General features: G+C 31.2%; 3 protein-coding genes across 13 annotated transcripts in view; 1 reads left to right on the top strand and 2 right to left on the bottom strand.

Moving 5' to 3' along the window:
• HisT (Histamine transporter) overlaps nt 1-5,068 on the bottom strand; it is a 40,381-nt gene extending 35,313 nt beyond the window's left edge. For 3 of the 6 annotated variants that reach the window (XM_085192181.1, XM_085192185.1, XM_085192186.1), the window contains exon 1: nt 4,782-5,068. The gene's annotated coding sequence lies outside the window, so the exon portion shown is untranslated. Of the gene's footprint in view, nt 1-4,728 lie in introns of all 6 variants that reach the window. The other 3 variants (XM_085192182.1, XM_085192183.1, XM_085192188.1) reach the window with 3 other exon arrangements.
• A 5,588-nt stretch (nt 5,069-10,656) lies between these two features.
• Nucleotides 10,657-20,591, top strand: part of M7BP (Myosin-7a binding protein) — an 87,419-nt gene continuing 77,484 nt past the window's right edge. For 4 of the 6 annotated variants that reach the window (XR_014878377.1, XR_014878375.1, XR_014878376.1 and 1 more), the window contains exon 1: nt 10,657-10,817. The gene's annotated coding sequence lies outside the window, so the exon portion shown is untranslated. The remainder of the gene's footprint in view (nt 10,818-20,591) is intronic. The other 2 variants (XM_085192157.1, XM_085192156.1) reach the window with 1 other exon arrangement.
• LOC146536021 (proteasome subunit beta type-2-like) lies at nt 15,875-19,142 on the bottom strand. Its single transcript, XM_085192135.1, has 4 exons — nt 19,031-19,142; nt 16,916-17,109; nt 16,497-16,659; nt 15,875-16,032 (listed from the first exon to the last, which is right to left on the bottom strand). Exons 1-4 carry the CDS (start codon nt 19,140-19,142, stop codon nt 15,875-15,877), a joined length of 627 nt encoding a protein of 208 aa, XP_085048261.1.

Below are 20,591 nucleotides of genomic sequence, written 5' to 3'. Positions count from 1 at the left end.
AGGTCGGGTTACATCATTAATAAATGCGATAAGACAAATAATATTTATGTTTATAGTTATATTGTATAGATTTTCTATTATTATTATACCAATAATGGCACAGGGGCACATTATCTCATAACGTGGCAAAGCGCGGCGTTAAGTTACGTCGCTCAACGCGCAATGCCTCCAGAATTTTGCAGGAAGTGGAGGACGGAAGTATCTTAAAAGGAATGGAGTGTTAAGACTATTTGTTTCCCAGAGTCGGATACAGCGTGAAGCTCAAAAATAACAAATAAAAAGAAATAAATTTTCTAACACTTTTTTGGTAATAAAATATCTTTTAGACTCTCCCTCTTTTTTTCTGTTCTCTTTTCATCCAGAATACAGAAGAATTTTGAAGTGTATGTGTATCCTATAGACATTATAGGGGAATTGTGCTTAAGATGACATACTTTTTGTTTGAAGACAAATATTTCAAATAAATAAAGTCATCTAAGAACAGCATATTGCGTATACTATTGTATATTTCATAATCAACGAAATTATTTTAGTTTCAGAACAATCATCTTTCAAACATCATAAAAACAAACAAAAATCGCACTTAGGGCGACCAGTGTAAGACGACATATCTACAGGGTAAAATGACATACTTAGTATGTGGCATAAAAATATCATCATTATTTGTCGAGCATAGTTCACAAATAAATTATTTCTTCTTTGCTGGGGGGCTTTTAAACAGTATCAAGGTCAGATTCATACATGTTGCAAATTTTATGAGGTTGAATTCCGTTATCAGTCACATCCTTTTCTAAAAGGGAAATAAGCTTCGTCACTTGCGGCTATTGAATGCCCTTGCTCTAGCAGCCTTATCCATGTCTTCTTGTGACCAATATATATTCGTTTGTAATTACCAGGCATTTTGTAGGTAAAGCAAAAAAAATACATCGATTCTATTTATAAGGGTAAGATAGTATGTCATCTTATACTCACGTTTTGTATGTCATCTTACCCAATAGATATATGAATTTAATTTTAACCGTTGTGACAAAAGTTTATAGGTTAAGATGCGCTTTTAGCGTTAGTTGTGTCATATAATAATCGTATTATACATTTATAATTAGTTCAAATAGAAAATCTTTATCTTACATGTCTTTTCACCACCGAGCAAAAGCGAAAGAAAAAATTGTTGCAATTGAAAATAACGAAAACATGAATTACTTGCCCATCTGCATTTACTTTCAGCCATACTGAATTTAAGCACTAGCTGCATCTACAGACACTCCCTAAAACGTCACAAGATCGCACTTAGCGCTAATAGTTTCATCAATATTGGTAGTGTGTCATCTTATCATAGTATGCCATCTTGAGCACAATTCCCCTAATCATTTAAATTTTGAATAAGTGTTAATATATAAAGGTATCTGAAAAACTATAACAAACAAAAAAGTACGAAGACGATGGACTAGTTTAAGTAACCATCATTTATCCGGAATTGAATTGATAATCACCATTTTATTTTTCTTAATTACCATCAATATTTAATTATTTTTATAATAAAAGGTTAGAAGCAATATTATTTGTTAAATAACTTTTTTTTTATAATTATTTTATATTATATTTCTTGCCTCTGAGCACTGATAACAATAGTTTTATAAACATCGACTTTAAACTCATAAAATTTATTTTTTTGTAAAATGGGGCTGTGTTGAAGTGTCAAAAGGACCTTCAAAGTTACCGCGATTACTCTATTAAGTAAGAATGATCGAGTTTAAACGCAGTCACTGAAGTGAAATTTAATGTAGGATCAGCTGAAAATTTCAGCAATTTTATATTTGATCAAAACAAAGACTTTCTAAATACAATTTTTACTGTTTTGGTAAAGATACCGACCGTTCTTATTTTTGATTTATTTCATTTATATTAATGGCGGAAACCAACGCCGCAATCTATTCTCTTAGTAATTAGTTAAATACTAACGAATACCCAGCAGAGCGTGTGCTTGTTTTTTTGTTTCTTAAAAATTCTTTCTCACGTTGTGATTAAAAATGAGACCATCGTTTTGCAAATTTATGCAAATAATTATCAAGTATGTGGCAGTTCTTAGGAATTATAAACATAGATGAAAAAGTCAGTCATTAATTTAACTATCTACAAAGGTACTATAAATATACGTCACGCTGTCATACAACCAAATCGAATCTAAATCCACATCACTGCGATGACGTCATAATAAATTTCACGATAATATTTTTATGCAAACCGTAGTGATGTGAACAGAACTTCCAAGTTCATAAAATGAAATGGCTCGATGCTAAGCGACTAATCTTTCCACTCTATTTCAGATTGATATTAAAACTAATGTTAAGAAAGTAAGGTGTGCTTTAAAGGTCCTAGGTTTTAAGAGAGCTTTCTCATATTTTTTATTAAGGTTTTTATTTTGTAGATTAAGAAAATAGGTTTTTAGTATCACAGAGTAATGGAAAATAATTTATGTTGTTAATTCTAACGATACAATATGTATAATGAAAATTCATACATAAAAGACACGCGAAACGCGACGGTTATGGTTTCCATTTCCATTCGGGGGAATGAAATATTTAATATTTTCGTTTCCTCTCTCTGGTAACAAGGCAAATCGCGGCATTAAGATTTGTCATTCAATTCGACATGCAATGCCCCTAGAATTCAGTGGTTCTCCTATGTAAGATTCAATCTTAATTAGGTATTATTTTTGTGCAAACTATTATAACATTTTGGCACATTGACAAGAACATACACAAAAAATATTTGGGCGAATTGTGAACCTCTCCTTTTTTTGAAGTCGGTTGAAAATGAGAACATCCTTTTTTTGAAGTTGGTTGAAAAGAAATGCAACGATGAGGAATCTTACTTCTAAGACCAATTTTAGTTTTTTACGCTTTATAAACCACGCAAGCGAAATTACTTGCTATAGGTAACTCGTCAAAATACAGTGTAGACATTCATAACTAAAAATAACTCATGAGTTAAATCTTACGAGAAATAATTCTATTGAGAAAAACAACGAGTTACATTCTTCCCGTCGACTTTGACATGACTTTAATTTGTAAGTAATAAAAAGATACGCGAAAGATATTCTTTTTCAATTATTTTCTTTACCAATATAAATTATCTTTTATTTTTTGATGATGTTTAATAATTTATTATTATATATATACATAATATTTTTATGCACGTATAATAAATAAATGATTGAATTGATCAGGTTGAGGGTTTTTATCAATGCTTTTTAAATTGATTCGAATGAATAAAAATATATTTTAGTATTGTACAGTCTATTTGCCGAAGTCTGTAGACGTCATTACACCACCTTACTTAATTATTTCCATTCGATCACGCGGACGGAACCGCTGGTACGAGCTAGTTTTAATATATGCGACCTATAGACAGATATGAATGAGCAAGATTTTGAACGTCTTGTGTGCCTGATGTACTCGTACGAACATCAAAAGGGAATATTAACAAAGAGCTCCCATTATAAGATTGGCCAAGTAAAACAGGATTTGCTTTATTAGGAGGGTCCTTGGACAAAATAATTGGGGTTGAAACGGAATGTGTTTCGCTTAGGAAGTTTAAAATTGTAAGTATATTTTTTTCTTAATTTATGTATAATGATAATATTGATATGTGACCTAAGTATATAATCGTATGGTTATTACATTTGTTTTAGCGTCATACTCAATCTCGGATATATATTCCTTTCCTAATTTTTCATCCAATTTTTGAGACGATGCGTGCTGAGTGTAGGAACTCAATCTCGTGTCTTGTGTTCTATCAAGAGCTAGAAAATGAAAATAATTAATTCCTCATTATATTTAAAAGACAGCATGAAATATACGTAGATGTATGTTATTTTAATAAACATGGTTAGGACTGTCACTTATTACTATACTTTTTCTTATGCTCCTTTCTATGAAGTATCTATAAATATTATTTCTTCGGATTTTTTCTTTATTTATTTTGTGTATTTATACACAGTACTTGCCAGGTTTCATAACTGTAGGTTCACGTGAAGCACCTTTAGGTTTCAACGTATCTTTTGATTGCGTTGATTTGGAAGCTTAATTTTTGTGAATGTTCCAAGGATTCGTAGATATTTTGAGATTCAAAATAATTTCGGCTTAATACCTCCACACGAAATTTATATAAATGACGTCTTGACAGACGTAAAGATAAAGTGCAAGACAACAAAGTGATCATATAACAGTTAGATTATTTCTTTTGAGTTACGGAACCCTAGAAAGTAACATCAAGACCTGGAAACCTAGAAAAGGCCGCCGTGGTGCAGTGCATACCCTAACTGTGCGGGATACAGCGAGAAATTAAAAAAAAGAATATGTAGAACAGTGTGACATTTCTCTCTTCACTTTCTTTTACGCTTAAAGTTAAAGTGATTGTTAGAGTAACTCAAAAATATGACTATTCAGTATTTAACATGGATTGTTTAAAAATTTAATTAAATATTTTTTAAATAATATTTAATACAAGATAATCGATAAAAACAAAGCTAATTAATATATAATTTATGTATATAAATATTTTTTTAATTGTCTCAAATTGGAGGTTATATAGAATTTGTATATTAGGAAAATAAATAAAACTGTATTAAAAATAACTTAGTCTTTTTACCCAAGTCTTAATAATTTAGGTTTGTAAAAATACAAAAAAAATAAATTTAAAAAAAGAGATGGCATATCCTCTCCTAACCTGTAACAGCTGTTTTCTAACAACAAATAACCAAACAAAAAATCACTATTTACCTTAAAAATTCTAAATGTTATTTCACAAATATACGAAAAATTGTTCAAAAAAGTATAAAAGTACTAGAATATTATTAAAAAAACACACGTTATACACTCACTACACATTTAATACGACTATGACGAAATGCCGTCTACCAAAGGCACTTATTGATGTATGAAAGGCAAGAAATTGATTATCTGAAGTAGTTTCAATTTAAATATATGCTTCGACATTGGTTATTGGTTAATAAAACCACGTGAACGTATTTGTTTGTATTTTTAGGTTATGTATTGAATACAGTCTATACTCTACACCACAGTGTACAATCGGTGGCAGAGACGCGTCTAGGGGACGAGCGCGCTTGCGCGATTCTTGCTTTTGACGTGTTTTTTGCGTGTTTCCCGTTAAAGTCAGTTATAGTGACTTAGTAGAAATAGTATGTGACTACACGACGGCCATAGGTTTGATTTTTATTTGCGGAACGATTCTATTTATGATAAATTTTCATTTGTGAGGTTTGGTTATGTAAAGTTGGTAATAATTATTGTTTTTCTTATAAAAATATTTACCTACATACTATTATTTCTCACATTTTTTATCTGTCTACATACAGATGCAGAACCAAATTGGAAAAATGTTGTTTTATTTACATTTTTTTAGCTTCACGCTATATCACGCATATTGCATGGTATGCAGAGCGTCGTAGTGTTAAAACATTCTGGTACCAGGGCACCGCCCAATTAGTAAGTTTATTATATTTTCAATTAGCAAATATTACTTGTATTATCAATATTTATTCAAAACGATTATCGGCTTATATAAACAAAGATATTTTAATTATATCAATGTTACATCTCTATTATATCGTAAGAATGAAATCACGCCATATGACGTGGACAGCGTTTATTAATTGAAATGTTCCCATCCTACGTTAGTCCGCTTCCTAGTGTAATAACATTGTATAAAAAATAACTACAGTTTTTTTCCACGCAGCAGGCACTCCGTTCCCCACTTCTAGTCCAATTTTCCAGACATTGCTTGTTACCAACGCCAGACCGAGGAAATTAAAATACTTCTCCCCAGTTGAAATCGAATCTAAAAATAAAATGTAACATATATCTTTTAAAAAAATACATCTATGTCCAAAGCAAAATTTAAGTCCATAATCCTTGCGTTAAAATTTACGAAGTGAACTATATTCCATTCGGTCGATTTTTATAAAGAGGTTTGATAAGGGTTAACGATCAATCGAATACATTAATATTTAATTGTCATTTGGCCGAATACCTAAGCATTAGGGGAAAACCCTTAAAAATTAATGGCGGTAACATCTGACGATAATATCTTTTATGAATCATGTAGCTCTAGCCTATTGAAAAGGTCCTCGTGGCGTAGCGGCACAGCATCTGACGGTTGTGGGTTCGATTCCCACTCGAGGTAATAAATTATTTTCATTTTCTCGCTCTAGTGATAAGACAATGCGCAGCGTTGAGTTCCGCCACACACCATTGCCACAATATTGGGCGGAAAGTGGAGAACGGAGTGTCTTTACACAAGGTTCTCTCTATGTATCCTGCTATGTTCGTACATTTAATGACAATAAAAACAATAAAAAAGTAAAGTCATAAAAAGCAAAATAGCAGGAGCACTTTATAAAATTTATTAACATTCAGATCTGGTCGTGTCCATACCTTTCAATTTCATACGGATTTATTAGATACGTCCAGCGAATGAAAGCAAAAAATATTCGATACGTTAACGTAAAAACCGATAAAAAAAATACAAGAATTTGCTCCTATGCAGTACAATGCAGGACAAAAAAAGCAACACGCTGTAATTCATTTACTATAAACGTATACCAGGTCCATTAAATTAGATGAACAGAACGGAAATGTGAAAAAGATGCTTGTTTTAATTTACAATTGGGGGAATATTTCTGTTTTAGGCACTCTGGTTTTCAAACTCGAAGCAGATACAGTGGTGTTAAGTTCCGCCATCTAATGAGCACTCTCTGATCATCTGAGCTTTATTCCGGTGAAAGTAGGTACTAGCCAGAGAGAACCTAGTGTAAAGGCACTTTAATTAGTTAAAAAATGAGAATTAAGGACAATTTTACCCAAATGTTAGAAAATTAGCGCCTGTGTGAATATAATGGCAAATAGTTCTCAAAGATATTTTAAGGAACTTTTAATTTATAATATAAATACGTTTTTATGTGCAAATATCTAATTAACTTTTATATTTTATTAAAATTCCAAAAAATATGGTATCAAAATTGTTGTCCACGCTTTTTAGTACTTAAAATGCTTTGGAACACAATTTTACAAATTAATTATACTCAGAAAGGGCTATGAACGTTTAACGGTCATAAGATAATATCGATTAATTGTCAGCTAAAGGATAATCGACTTATTAATATTTTTAATAATAATCTCGTATCACGGACTCTTAGAAATTGATATAATCTATATATATTACAGGAGATGTTCCCACTGACTGAGGTAAGACGCACGCACCGTAACGTAATCGCTGATGGTAGAAACGTGAAATTTAGGCCCGTCAAAAGGCAATGTCTTGAAAAAAATTACAGAAAGTAAAAAAAATGGAGTGTATTAACACTAATTAGTTTCTCCATTATCTTCCCTACTATAGTTGTAATAGCCTACTAAATGCACAGGTAATTTGAAACGTTTGATTTAATCTGTCAAAGTAGATGTAGGTCAGTGTGGACAGTGTGGTGGATGTCGGAAGTTGGCGCATCCGCTATTTGATAGGATAGTTTTCGAGGCTATCGCCTTAGTTTCACAGTGCTTGCGTCTTATGTACCACATGTACTTTACCTGCAGCTTTACCTATGCTCAAATATAAGTTACTGTGAGTTATGTAACGTACACTTAAAATATATCAGGTGTCATGAGATTATGACACATGACACACTCTAAGTGTATGAGGCAACTAAACAACAAAAAAATTAAGTCATAAATCAGTCGTCTAATTGTAATATTTTGTTTGCTTCTAGCGAAAAGTCATGTATAATTTAAATCTTTTTCAAAACGAATAAAATTACTAGTAATTTAAATGTAGGTTTGAATGCCAAGTATTGATAAACTGTTTGATACAAGTATGTCATCTACCGATAAAATCATTGTGAAATTATTTCAGTAAATCTTATAGTCTTACCATTATTCACACATGGTAAATTTTACAAATTTTACATAAAACTGGTGTTTTAATTTGTCCCAAAATAGAAATAATAATATGCGAAATACGCCGCGATGGAGTTAATGAGCGTGGCGCTATTTTTTACCTATTATTATTATTAAAGTTTACCTATTATTTAAAGAAATACCTGTACTTTAAAATTACTTATCGCAAAATAATATAATTAACTCGAGTAAGAATCGAACCCACAATTATCGCGTTTACAATAAGATGTTGTTACTCAACATCACGGTAGGCTCAGCCTACATAGGTACTGTAGTACTGTACATTGAAACAAATGAAAAGTCCAATTCAATCTGTCTGAGCCCATGTCCTCGTAATCCTGACCCAAATGGTAAGCTGCCGGATTTACTTAAATCAATATGTGCGCGGTAATTGATGTATGCGGAGTGGGGAGCTTTCACAGAGGGTGGTGAATGGAATTAAATATGCTTAATTTCAATATTTAAACTGAATTAATGAAACAGATTCTTCTCTTTTTCAGAGGAAGATGAAAACAATTGGATGGTGGTGGTCCGCCACTCAACACTCAATGCCTCCAGAATTGGGCGGAAAATGGGGAACAGAGTGTCTTAACACTAGTTTGCCTCTGCCTATCCAGCTGTGTGCTGGATACAGCGTGAAGCTAATTTATTTATTTTTTACTACCTTTTACTTTTGCCCTGCAATGTTAGAATTGCACTGAATTGTGAATTTATTAAATTTTTTATTCTTTTATTACAGTCGCCATTGTTCACTGAGTTCCTGAAATATAGCCTGTGATTTAATTTGCGAAGTCATCAAAGTGAATTTAAAAAGTTAAAAGTGACATTACAGGAAATTTGGAAACCTTCAGTGTGGTTTTTTCTTTGAAACTAATGGTCATGCCTAAATTTTCTTTAGATTTGTGAGATGTGAGCTTTTTATTTGTTAAGTGTGACTTGGACTAGTCTATAAAGGGTTCCGTATCAATTTCTCGATTGTAGTAGTTAGACCTCTAACAAATTATTGTGGGACTGATCACAGAGCACAACGTCATACATTATATGAATTTAAGAATCTTAGCTAATCTTTGGCATATTAGTCTGCGTGTTAAATAGCGGAATTTAACACTGTCTTTTGGCTAACCAGTCCAGTGTAAGCTAAGACAGGCAATTAAAGAAGAGCCTTTTCATCATACACTTGTGTCATATGAATAGACACTGCTTCACATTCCTCTTTCTGCATCGCGATATGCACCTCCGCGGTGATTAAATGGAACGCTAAGAAATGTTATTATAAAATAAGCTTTTCGTTTTTTTCTCTACCAGAGCGAAGAGTCGAATTTAAATTTAATATAATCATTCCACCTGGTGGAGTCGAACCCACACCCATCGTCAAATTCAGATACGAATGATACAGTCGAACTGTATCACGATTTATTGTTCAGAAATAAAATAATGATGGCAATCTATATGCTACTTAGAAATAAAATAAAGAAAATAATTCTACTCAAATAAGCAAACACTCGTGTCGTATTCATTAAAATGGTAATTAGTGTTGGTCTTTAACAAAATGTAACGGCAATAATCTACGCAAATGTACCATAATATAGAGTTGTCACGAAAGACTTCAGTGTTTGAGCACTAATTATACATACATATATAACAGAATATAGTTCTATTAATAAGTGAGAAATAATGGCGTCGTAGCGCAGTGGGAAAACTTAAAACTGTAAGAGTGACAGTATTCCATTCCTAGTCGTGTTCTTGAGATAAGAAGACAAAGAGTGGCGTTGAGGTTTAAAAAATTGGGCAATGCGTCGCGAAGGGAGTGTAAAAGTAATAATTTTTAATATATAAATAAATACACGATATAGGGTTGTAATGGTAGTCTAAATAATGTAAGTATAACATTTTAATGATATTTAACAAAGTATTCAAAAAATAATTTCAGCAACAAAACAATTACGAAACAACGCACACATAACCTTTTCATTAAATATATTTATATTTTTCATATAAAAAAAGACAAAATTTTGATGTTTTTAAAACGTAATTATAACAAATGTAAAGATGTCGTTATCTGTGCATCGCGGCGGCTGCGGAGCGCTCGTGAGGCTTTCATTCACTTTACATGTTGTACGACAACCATATTTTATTGGTACTGTAAGAATATTGAATTTTTTTTATTATTATATATTTTATAAAAAAGATATAAAGATATTTTAATGATATATACATCGTTTTCTTTTCATTTCGAGTGAGCAAAGAGAATTTAAAAATACGTCGCTCTATTTTCCACTTTTGACTCAGTTTAAGAACAGATGTATACTGGTATATCTGATCAAATGATAGAGTGAATGAAATGAGACGTGGTGTTCAACTGAGAATGAAAAACAGAAGAAAACTAATTAAACTAGACATTCAAAATATGTCAGATACTTTTAAACTGCATCCCTAAGGCCTCTCCTTCTGTTTTTATATGTAAATACCACATCATACGTGTATTACATGAAAATGAACTAAATATAATACAAAAAAAAACTATGTTAACAAATATTTTAATTGAAAATATATAAAAAAATATTCGTTGTTGTGAATCACCACTAATTATAGAATATGTCGCCTAAAAAAACTATTTGACCATTATTTCCCATCAATTATTATGGTCACCTTATTCCCACTTGATGCTCGTGATAACAGTTCCACCGTCATCTGCGCTCGCGCAGTGTATCGAGCGCCCGCGTTCACCTTTTGCCGACTGAAAATTGAATCTTGGACTTTACGTAATACGAAACAGTGATTATATTTGATTGAAGTGAATTATTTGTTTGGTGCGTGTGATTTAATATCGTTTCAAAGGTTACATTTGTAGGTATTTTTCAATATTTTGTTTGATTGTGGTTGGAATGTGATCATTTGTAGATAAAGGTAGATTAGAATATACATAAAAATCTTGAGGAAATGCAATTTCTTACTATGGTAGTTGAATATTATCCTTAAAAATTACGTTTTCTTTTCTTTTTTGCTTTGAAGGAGAAGTGATTTATCATTCAAAATAAATAAAAAACTAGAAACACAGAAATTAGTGAGATATTGTATCACTCTCAAAAAATGAGTTAGTAGGTATACCTACACTCAATTCTTTATAATAATATTATTATTTTAAAACTTAATAATTTTTATTTTTAAATACACAACGTATAAATTTTATATACATCTATATAAATATACGATTATGTGGGTGACTCTATCAAAGGATATTTTCAGCTTAAACTAAGCCTCTTATTTTAATTAAAAAGTTAAAATGTCATATAAAATTCTCTAAAACATAAAAGACCGAAGAATTTCAACGTAGCGGGTACACAAAAACTACTGATAATTTTATTATCAAAGAAGGCTTTAAATATTTCAGCTGAAACAACAACGTTATATAAGTTTCCCTATCGCATACAGTTCTATATAATAATTTCTAGAACCTAATGTGTCATTTTAACTACATACAATGACTTTGTTGTCTTAATTATTCATTCTTAAATGATAATAACATGTGAATGTTTTTACGTTTCAAGATCAAAGTAAATTTAAATTAAGTTCTTACATTTATTTTTATTTACTTTTTTCCTTAAACTTAATAGCTCGCGAATGACATTGGAATAGGTGCTTGAATAAATGTTGTTTAAGAAATTAATCCTTTTAATATGGTGAACGATATTATAATATACTTTTATAATGTGATAAAAATAGTTCTTTGAAGAGTATGGCATATTTTGTATTGAATTAACATTTGCAACACGGCTGTATAAAAAATACACAAAACTTTTCAGGAAGATATATTTAAATGTTTTTCCAAGATACCAACTTTTCAGATATTCAATTATTGAAATCAGATTGTGCATAATTTAACATTCAATTATACAATACCACGTGAAATGATTTGAATATTTTAATTATAATATTGTAAAGAATGTAATTATTACTTTATTGTGAGGTTTATTATAGAATATATTTAATCTTTTTGAAGCACAAGGTCTGACTGTAAACGCGACGGTTCTGGGTTTGATTCCCACTCAGAAGTATGAATTATTTTCATTTCCTCGCTATAGTAACGAGAAAAAGCGCAGGGTTGACTTCATCCATTTAATATGCAACGTCGTCGGACTTAATGATCGAAGTGCCTAAACTCTATGTTCTCTATCTACCCTGCTACATGCGGGATATAGCGTGATGCTGTTTTTTAACAATTCTAAAGATACCTATAGGTATAGGTATCTTTAGAAACAGAATTAACCGCGTCGCTGCTCACGTACTAATTGTTAGGTAATTGTTTGGTAAATTTAAGAAAGTATTAGAATAAATACATATCTACATGAAATATACGTTATTTCAGTTTTCACATCGTATTCTTTGTGCGAGAGACCAATTTTTATTGTTATATACAACGATTTTTTTGTATAATCTGAGTAACCTACAATGAACATTTTTACTCTTCAGGTTCCCTCTGCATACCTTTCATAATGCGGTATAGAGTGTGAAGTTACAAAAAACTACTTTCTCATACTTAAAATATACTGAAAATTGAATTATACAAACTAGATTCTGTTGTTCTAGACAAGTCAGGAGTGAAAAGTGAAGACTCATTATGATAGAAAGTCATTCTAAATTATAACGAGGTGTCTCAATGCCGAATGCTTACATTTATAAGTAGCGTATAAAAAAGTTTTTTAAACTATAATTACCTACACATATTATATTGAAAAAAATGTATTAAATATTAGCGACCCGCTCGCGGCTTTGCCTGTCTGAACTACATATTCATTAATTTACTAAGGTGAGTTACTTTCGTTTTATAATAATACATTTTTAAAAATAATATCTATACCTTTATTGAAAGCCTATATATTATAAAAATATTAAATTGTTGTTGTTTTGCATTGCAAGAACTAGTTATTTATTTTTTTCAGTAAAATTGATGTAATTTGAAACCTAATCAAATTCTCTGAGTAAACTATTAAATTAAATTCGCCGTCGTCCGTAATTTGGTTTGAGGGAACTTTAAGATGTGAAAGGCGAAATCCCGTTTTTGCCCGTTGTTATAGGAATTTGGAGAAATCCTCTCTAAGGGCTTTCCTACACTTCCAGACCTAGAAATCTAATCCAGTAGTTTCGTCTGTGCGTTATCTGTCAGTCATTTAACAACCAAAGAGTTTTAGATATAAATAATTGCTTGATATTAATCTCCTAGTTCACTTGTGTGACGTGAAGTCCTAATAAATGACCAACTATTTGTTAGAAAAATACAAAGCTGATGACTGATAGTCAAAATAATTGATACTTTATTACCGCATTTTCATCTCTAATATATATATTATATAGTGTATGTATATTGTATATATATATATTGTATATATATATATATATATATATATATATATATTTTATATCTATGCAAGTATGTGTGTATATGTATGTATTTATTATATATGTATATATATATTTTAGCTGTATTTTGTTACTAGTATAAAATTATTAATTTCTTAAATTGTACGTTGTGGTGCTCGCTACTCACTCATCCACTTCCACTGGTTGACTGGAAGAGATCTCTTATAGAGATAAGTCCACCTTTGTACACGAAATGTCTTTATATATTGTTTATGTAATTTTTTTTAGTGCAATAAAGAATATATATATATGTGTGCTCAATTTACAGTAACTGAAAATGTTGAAATATTTTTTTATTATTTTTTATTAATTTCCTCTATCGAATCTAGATACAAGTGTATACAAAAATAAAGAGAGATTTTAATTTTGCTGGCACTTTTACAATATATTGTTGTCGATTCGGAAACTCTAATGCACCATCGTTTTTAAGAAGGCATCCATCCATATACGGCTATAATCGCGTTTAGATATTTACTGGTAAGAGTAAACAAAGAGAATCTAGTGTTAAAATACTCCGTCCTCAATTTTTCAACCGAATTCGGGATATTGCACATTAGGAGGCAGTGCTCCCTCTGCTCGAGGGTAGTGAGATAAAAATAAAGTCCTCCCCACAAGAGACATTGAACCCATAATAACTGCACCAAGTTTTTCACGAGATTATGAAATTTCCAAGCAAAATTGATTTGATAATGTTATCGAATATAATTGTTTTATTTCCAATCGTTATATAAACAAACGAAAGTTAAAACAAGTTTTTAAGCGAACATTCTCTTAAAAAACTCTATTGCAAGTATTTATAATTATTCTTGATGGTCGTTTGGTTTATTGCGGAGGTCATTCGTTCAATTCTTGCCTAAAGTGTCTAGTATTATTTTTTAAAAATTTAAAGTGATATTCTACACACAGGAAAGGTTTTTTCATTTTTTTACGGAAACATGAAATTTAGAAACGTAGCGGTATTTGAACCCGCGCCTCTTGGAAGCCATCTGTATTCTTTATCAAGCTATGTTGAAAATTACGAAAATCCTTTCATAGAGCTTCCTCACACTCCCTAGCCTACCCACATGCCATTTTCAATTTTCAAAGTCCAATAGTCCTGTCTGTGAGTTGTTCGTCGGTCACTTAGTATATGATGGAATTTAGATTACTAAAAAACCTTCATATGCCAGGGAAATACAAGCCCGCACTTTTACATAAGGCTCTAACCGCAACGCGTCATACGTCTCACAAGAGATATAATGGCTCGAGCACGACTCTCTTATTATCAAGTGAAGTGACAACGTAATGTTTAGAGATAGTATTATTTGCAAGGATTTTTTTATAATATAGATAGGTATTTAATAGATAGGTAAATTTTTTATAACTAGATAGGTTGTTTAATTAATTTTTGATTATAGATTTTTACGATTCACGTTTTATCCCAGAGAACTTACTGCTAAGATAATCCATGTTGAGTGGCGGAACTTAACGCCCATAATAATTGTATAGATAATTTACCGTATGGAGATTGGATTGGAGAAATGGCACTAATTTCTCAATATATTGTGCAAAATCTGCAATTGTATAATTATTATAGAATTCTCTATATATCATTTAATTTAACATATTGTTTATCAGGTTCATTCTGCGTCTATCTATTCTATACCAAATTCGCGCGTTGTGGGTCTTTTCTTTTCTCTTATAAGCAACAAAATCTTGGCAGGGTTACACGTTACACCGACGGCTTTCCATTGACGATAGATGTAAAATTATCAAATATATGTATTATTAATACCAAAAATATATATAAATGTACATATAGTATATGGAAACTACATAGGTATAGAGAATAAAAAACCATTTTTAATTAAGGATTTCCTTAAATTTGTCGTATTCCTTTGAAAATTTTAACGTAATCCAGTTTTCCTGTCTTATTAAAGTTTTTGTTGTATATTCTAAATTTAAATTATTGAGTTCCTCCACTCAACACGCCATGCCTCCAGATTTCGACGGAAAATGGTGTTGACGGAAATTGCTGTGTTCGAGCGTGACAGTGTGACAGCGTGAAGCTGATTTTTTAAAATTTAAATGACACAATACAATGCACATTTCAATTTTTTCAAAAATAATTTTATGTTACAATGTACTAAATCACCTATTATGTAGATCAAACAATATATTCATAAATAACAATTTGAAAGATATGTGTTATTGTTCTAAAGAAGTGTACTTCAAATTGATTAAGTTTAAGTATTTTTTAGTATTACTTTTAGATTTTCACCTCCTATCCTCCTAGCCAGGTAGTAAAGAAAACCCAATTTCAAAACATATTCGAGACACTGAGTATTGAACTCTACGCCTTTGTCTTAAGGATAGCGCCACTACGACCATTTATATGAATACAGCTATTTTTACTTCTATAAATAAAGAAATAACTCATTTTTTTTAAATATGTCTTACTACAGATACCCAGAAATAAAAATTACATATTTATTGACATACAAATATTATTTTACAAAAGTGGCGGTATTGATATTAGGCAGAGTCCTGATGCCATTTTCCGATACAATTTTCACTTTAAAATTGGGCAGATTCATAAATAGTCGATGTTGTATCTCGTATACGCAGAGCTTGATGACGTCATACGCTTGTTGTACCGACAGAGCTTGATTCATGAAAAATGGAAATACATATTATAAACTTTTGGCTGATATTGATTTGGAAAGTAAGATTTAAAAGGAAACTTACAAGAACCATAATATGTAAATATACACGTCCTTGAGATCCATTTGTATTGATTAGGCTAGAGTCACAGAGTTGTGGGATCGATTCCCACTGGAGGTAATTAATTATTTTCATTTTCTCGCTCTGATAACCAATGATAACTGGGCAGAAAATGGAGAACCGACCTTATACTATTTGCGGCATATAAGATGAAGCTACAGAACAAAATAAACTTTATTTTCTAGAGAAGAATTGGATCTACTGCCATTGCCATTGGGCAGACTTATCTCTGACTAAAATACTTAAGTTATTTTACACGCAACTCTTCAATCTACCCTGCTGTGTGCGGGATATAGGTGAAGCTGGTTATCATATACATCATAGTAAGCCAAATATGATTCTTACTCGATCTGTGATACTTGTCCAGTATACTCATACCCAGAATACCTCCAATGCCGTGCGCCGCGTAGGGCACAGCCAGACAGGCCGCCAGAAAGTCCATCGTATAGAGTCGACATCCCATTTGTTTATCATAAGTTGCAAATAACATGTTCAACATTGGAGCACTCTAGAAAATTTGGTTTTATTATTAAAATTTTTAAAGACACCGAGATTACCTCCACATATATAATATAGGCAGAGGGAACCTAATATAAATACACTTTGTTCCCGGCTTTCCGCATTTTGAGTTACCAAGGCAAAGAAATAAATATATCTCTTCCGCGAGTAGGAATCGAAGGCACAATCGCGTTTACAATCATACGCTGTGGCACTGTACCACGGGGGAAAACATATATTTTTTTATTTATTCTTTTATTACTTACCCCACTCCTTAAAGCATCGGTTAAATTCGTTCTTGAGAAGTGCACCACAGCTGCCGGATCCAGATCATATTCATTCTTCATCTTATACAATTGTAGATTTTGTGCAATATATTGAGTGTATTGCGCCACTTCCCCAGGATCACCGTTCACGGCCAGCAATACTCTATCTGACAGCTCAAAGATCTTGTCTACATCTGATAAAAAATATATGAAAATTGGAGACAATGATAGAAGCAGCCGGGACGCAGCGGCACGGCAGAGTGGTTGTAGGTTTGATTCCTTCACGGAGGATTGAATTATTGTATTTTTCGACTCTGTCACAAGACAAAATGCGGTGTTGAGTTAATATAAACATCACGGTATATATTTTAAAAAAAAGGTGATGCGTGAGAAAACGGAGTATCTTATCATATTTAAGAAATATCTTCTACATACACAATGCAAGAAGTGCATGAAAACAAACACAGACAATAAGAACCGTTAAACAGTCATACAATTTAATGCAAGAAAGTCTTTCACTTATCGTTACGTCAAATAAATGCTTTCTAGATGTCGCATAATAACTCCTGAGATAGGGCCTCGTACGTCAATAAACGGTTACATTATATTGTGAAAATTAGTCTAATTAGAATTGTATAACAAAACAATGGATGTGAACCCAATTTTTATCTCATTTTGGTCCATCTTTAATGACTTTTATTAAGATGAAGTCAAAGATTTTATCTTTGCAAACGTTTTACAGCGTTCTCTAGGCAGAGATAAGTTTAGTTTTATTATATAAATTATTAAATAATTAACATGTTTGTTATAGGGATGTAGTGTGTTGTGTAACTGTCGCCAGTGTCTATGCGTCTTAGTTGTATTGCGTTAGCTTTTCTGTAAAAAAGAGCCAACATTAGAAAAGCTATCTATTGTTCGTCTATATGTAGAAAGAATTTGGTAATAAGTTTCAATTTGTAATTAGCTACTTCATTCTCCAATCTCCACTTTTCGTCCCATTAGATTCTCTTCCTTTAGATGAAACCAAACATGTAAACACTGTTTTAAATATTTTCCTTAAAAGATCATTCGTCCCTTTTAGTCAATCATGAATACTTTTTGCTAGAGACTTGACACTTTAAGCTAGAGCTCTCTCTCTAATTAATGGGAAAATCTTAGGAAAATTTGTATATTTTAGGAAAATTGGGTACCATTAAGCGATTGATCGATTACTCTTAGTTTCCAGTTCCCCTGATTTTTTTCTTACCGTAACACTATATCAAATGAGAGCTACTGAAAAAATCTATTTGTTAATTAAAAATTGAAATAAAATTATAACAAAAAAAGTAAAACCGACTGCTTTAAAATATAATTTATATAATAAGTGTAATACAAAGTTGTTTTAATATTTTTAAATCATTATTACACACTTAGGAAATGAATATTTTTGTAGAAAAGATATTAAAACGATTTAAGTGGGATTTTAACCCGTACCTTTTGAAAGCCAACGTCCAAAAAAGTAAAAGAAAGTAATATAGATTAACATAATTGTAAATGATTCCACGGCGTAGCTTTGTGTATTTCGCGGTAACCAATAACAATAATTGGCAAACACTGCAATGAGGACGAGGTGGTGGACAAGGCCGGTCTGACGGTATCTGACATTGATTTTATCACTAATTACAATACCGTCACCTAGAGCCTTATCACTGCGTGTAAATAGAGTACTTCTATAAATAGATGATTATTTTTTATAAGCCTCTCGGTCTAAGTGAATGTTGAAGGAAAATTAAATTATTTAGTAATTTTAATTATTTTCTATGATTTTATCGTCGTACATGTACATGTACATGTACATGTACATATATTTACTTTTTTTATAACTTCATGACTTTTTAGCATAGCAGTGTAGGCAGGTGAAACTAAATAAATATATTTTAATTTATTTTCATTTTCCTCTTGTGGAAGACGAAGCGCGACCTTAATATCTGCCACTCAACACATAATTGTCTTGAAAATTTAGAAGAAAGTGGGGAACAGAAGTGTCTTGATGGGAAAGGAATATCCTAACACTAACTTACCAGGTAGTAACAGCGTGAAGCTGTGAGAAAAGTTAATCTTATATAGTTATCTTACCATCTCTTAAAATAACGACGCTCTGTGTTGTTAATTGGTCTGCAGCGATTATAGTAAAGTCCTGACATTGCATTCCCAAAAGGCATTGAAGTAATAAGTTGTTGTTTGCCATTAAAATTCAAAAATATAAATATATATTAAAAATATAAATTATACAAGTTAACTGTTAAATGTCAAATATAAAACAGATTATAAATCAACATTATCGTATTTTTTTAAATTTATATTATATAATTAAATATTATATTTTGATACAATAAATATAAAATTAGGCTAATTCTTATTTTTATATATATGGTATGAAAATTGCCTTTTAACCTAATTGCCGCCGAAAACTTCCTTAGCGTAAACTACTAAACTTAATATCCCGTCGACACATTTAAATTTCATTTTTCCGTCTTACTTTGTTTTCATTTGTGTGCTATTTCCACTCTGTGGTATTTGTCAGTCTTAGTAACAGAATAATTTTGTAAATAAAACAATATATCATTATTTTATATTTACTTTACAATGTGTAAATTATTATACGTCACCGTGACGCAGTAGAAACGTCTCTGGTAACACGATGACTGTTGCTTACATTCTGAATTCATGAGGTTTCTTCTTGGTTGGCGATACAGCATTATATTTATTTGTTTTTTTTTTACCTACCAATATCTTTCATATTATATTTTAGATATAACGATGATACAAATAATAATAATAATAACGCCGTGGCGCACCCGCACGTCCAGTTTCACGCTATATCACGTATTTAGCAGGGTGAGCAGAAGGAACGTAGTTCAAAGACACTCCACTCGGGGTTCCCCATTTTCCGCTAAAGCGCGCGAGCCAGAGCTTTACCAGAGCGAGGAAATGAAAGTATAAATATAATTAATTCCCACGAGTGGGAACCTAACCCACTACCGTCGCATTTAGAGGCCGACTTTACACCACGACGGTCCCTGATATGATATATTATACATATCCTTCATAGTCCTAAGCCTAATTAAAAGATACCATTTTATAGAGAAAATCCCTTTAGCCCGTACCACGTCTTGTTATGAAACCCACTATCTTTACTATGCAGTGTTTACAGTCAACATTACTTGTTATCATCTCAAACATAACGTAATACATTTCTGTAAGCTTAGTTAAAAAGAGAGGCTTAGTTAAGACAATTAGAATATAATATTTTGTTATATTTCATTGTAATGGAAAAATGTGAAAAAATAATATAATAAAAAACCATGTATTAAAAGTGAGTAATACTTATTTCATATTCCAAATTCATGTAAATTAAGATTTTTTATATGGAATAATTTATATATTTTCGATTTTTTTTATTATTAAAATAATAATAACACCAATCCATCCAATCTTCTTAAATAAATTAATTAAAAGTTCATTAATTCTAATAAGAAGAATATTATAAAATTACTAGCGACAAGGTTTATGTTAATGTAATTACTATTTCAAGAAAACAAATTAAGCAAAATCTTCTTTGTGAATCACTTATTGTTTTTTTTATTTATATTCTTTAATTACCTAGTGTCATCTTATTATGGTTGAGAAGGCACGA

Source organism: Heliconius melpomene, chromosome 10 (assembly GCF_056956725.1).
Source record: "Heliconius melpomene rosina isolate 202511_hmr_F chromosome 10, ASM5695672v1, whole genome shotgun sequence".
Lineage (NCBI taxonomy): Eukaryota > Metazoa > Arthropoda > Insecta > Lepidoptera > Nymphalidae > Heliconius > Heliconius melpomene.
This window is presented reverse-complemented; position numbering and strand designations above follow the sequence as displayed.

Excerpts from the sequence above, each read along its gene's own strand:
- LOC146536021 (XM_085192135.1), bottom strand. The coding sequence starts at position 19,142 with ATGGCAAACAACAACTTATTACTTCAATGCCTTTTGGGAATGCAATGT. Across the intron at positions 17,110-19,030 it reads CGTCGTTATTTTAAGAGATG|ATGTAGACAAGATCTTTGAG; the intron begins GTAAGATAACTA and ends ATTTTTTATCAG. Across the intron at positions 16,033-16,496 it reads GGACAAGTATCACAGATCGA|CTCTGTCGGTACAACAAGCG; the intron begins GTAAGAATCATA and ends TCATGAATCAAG.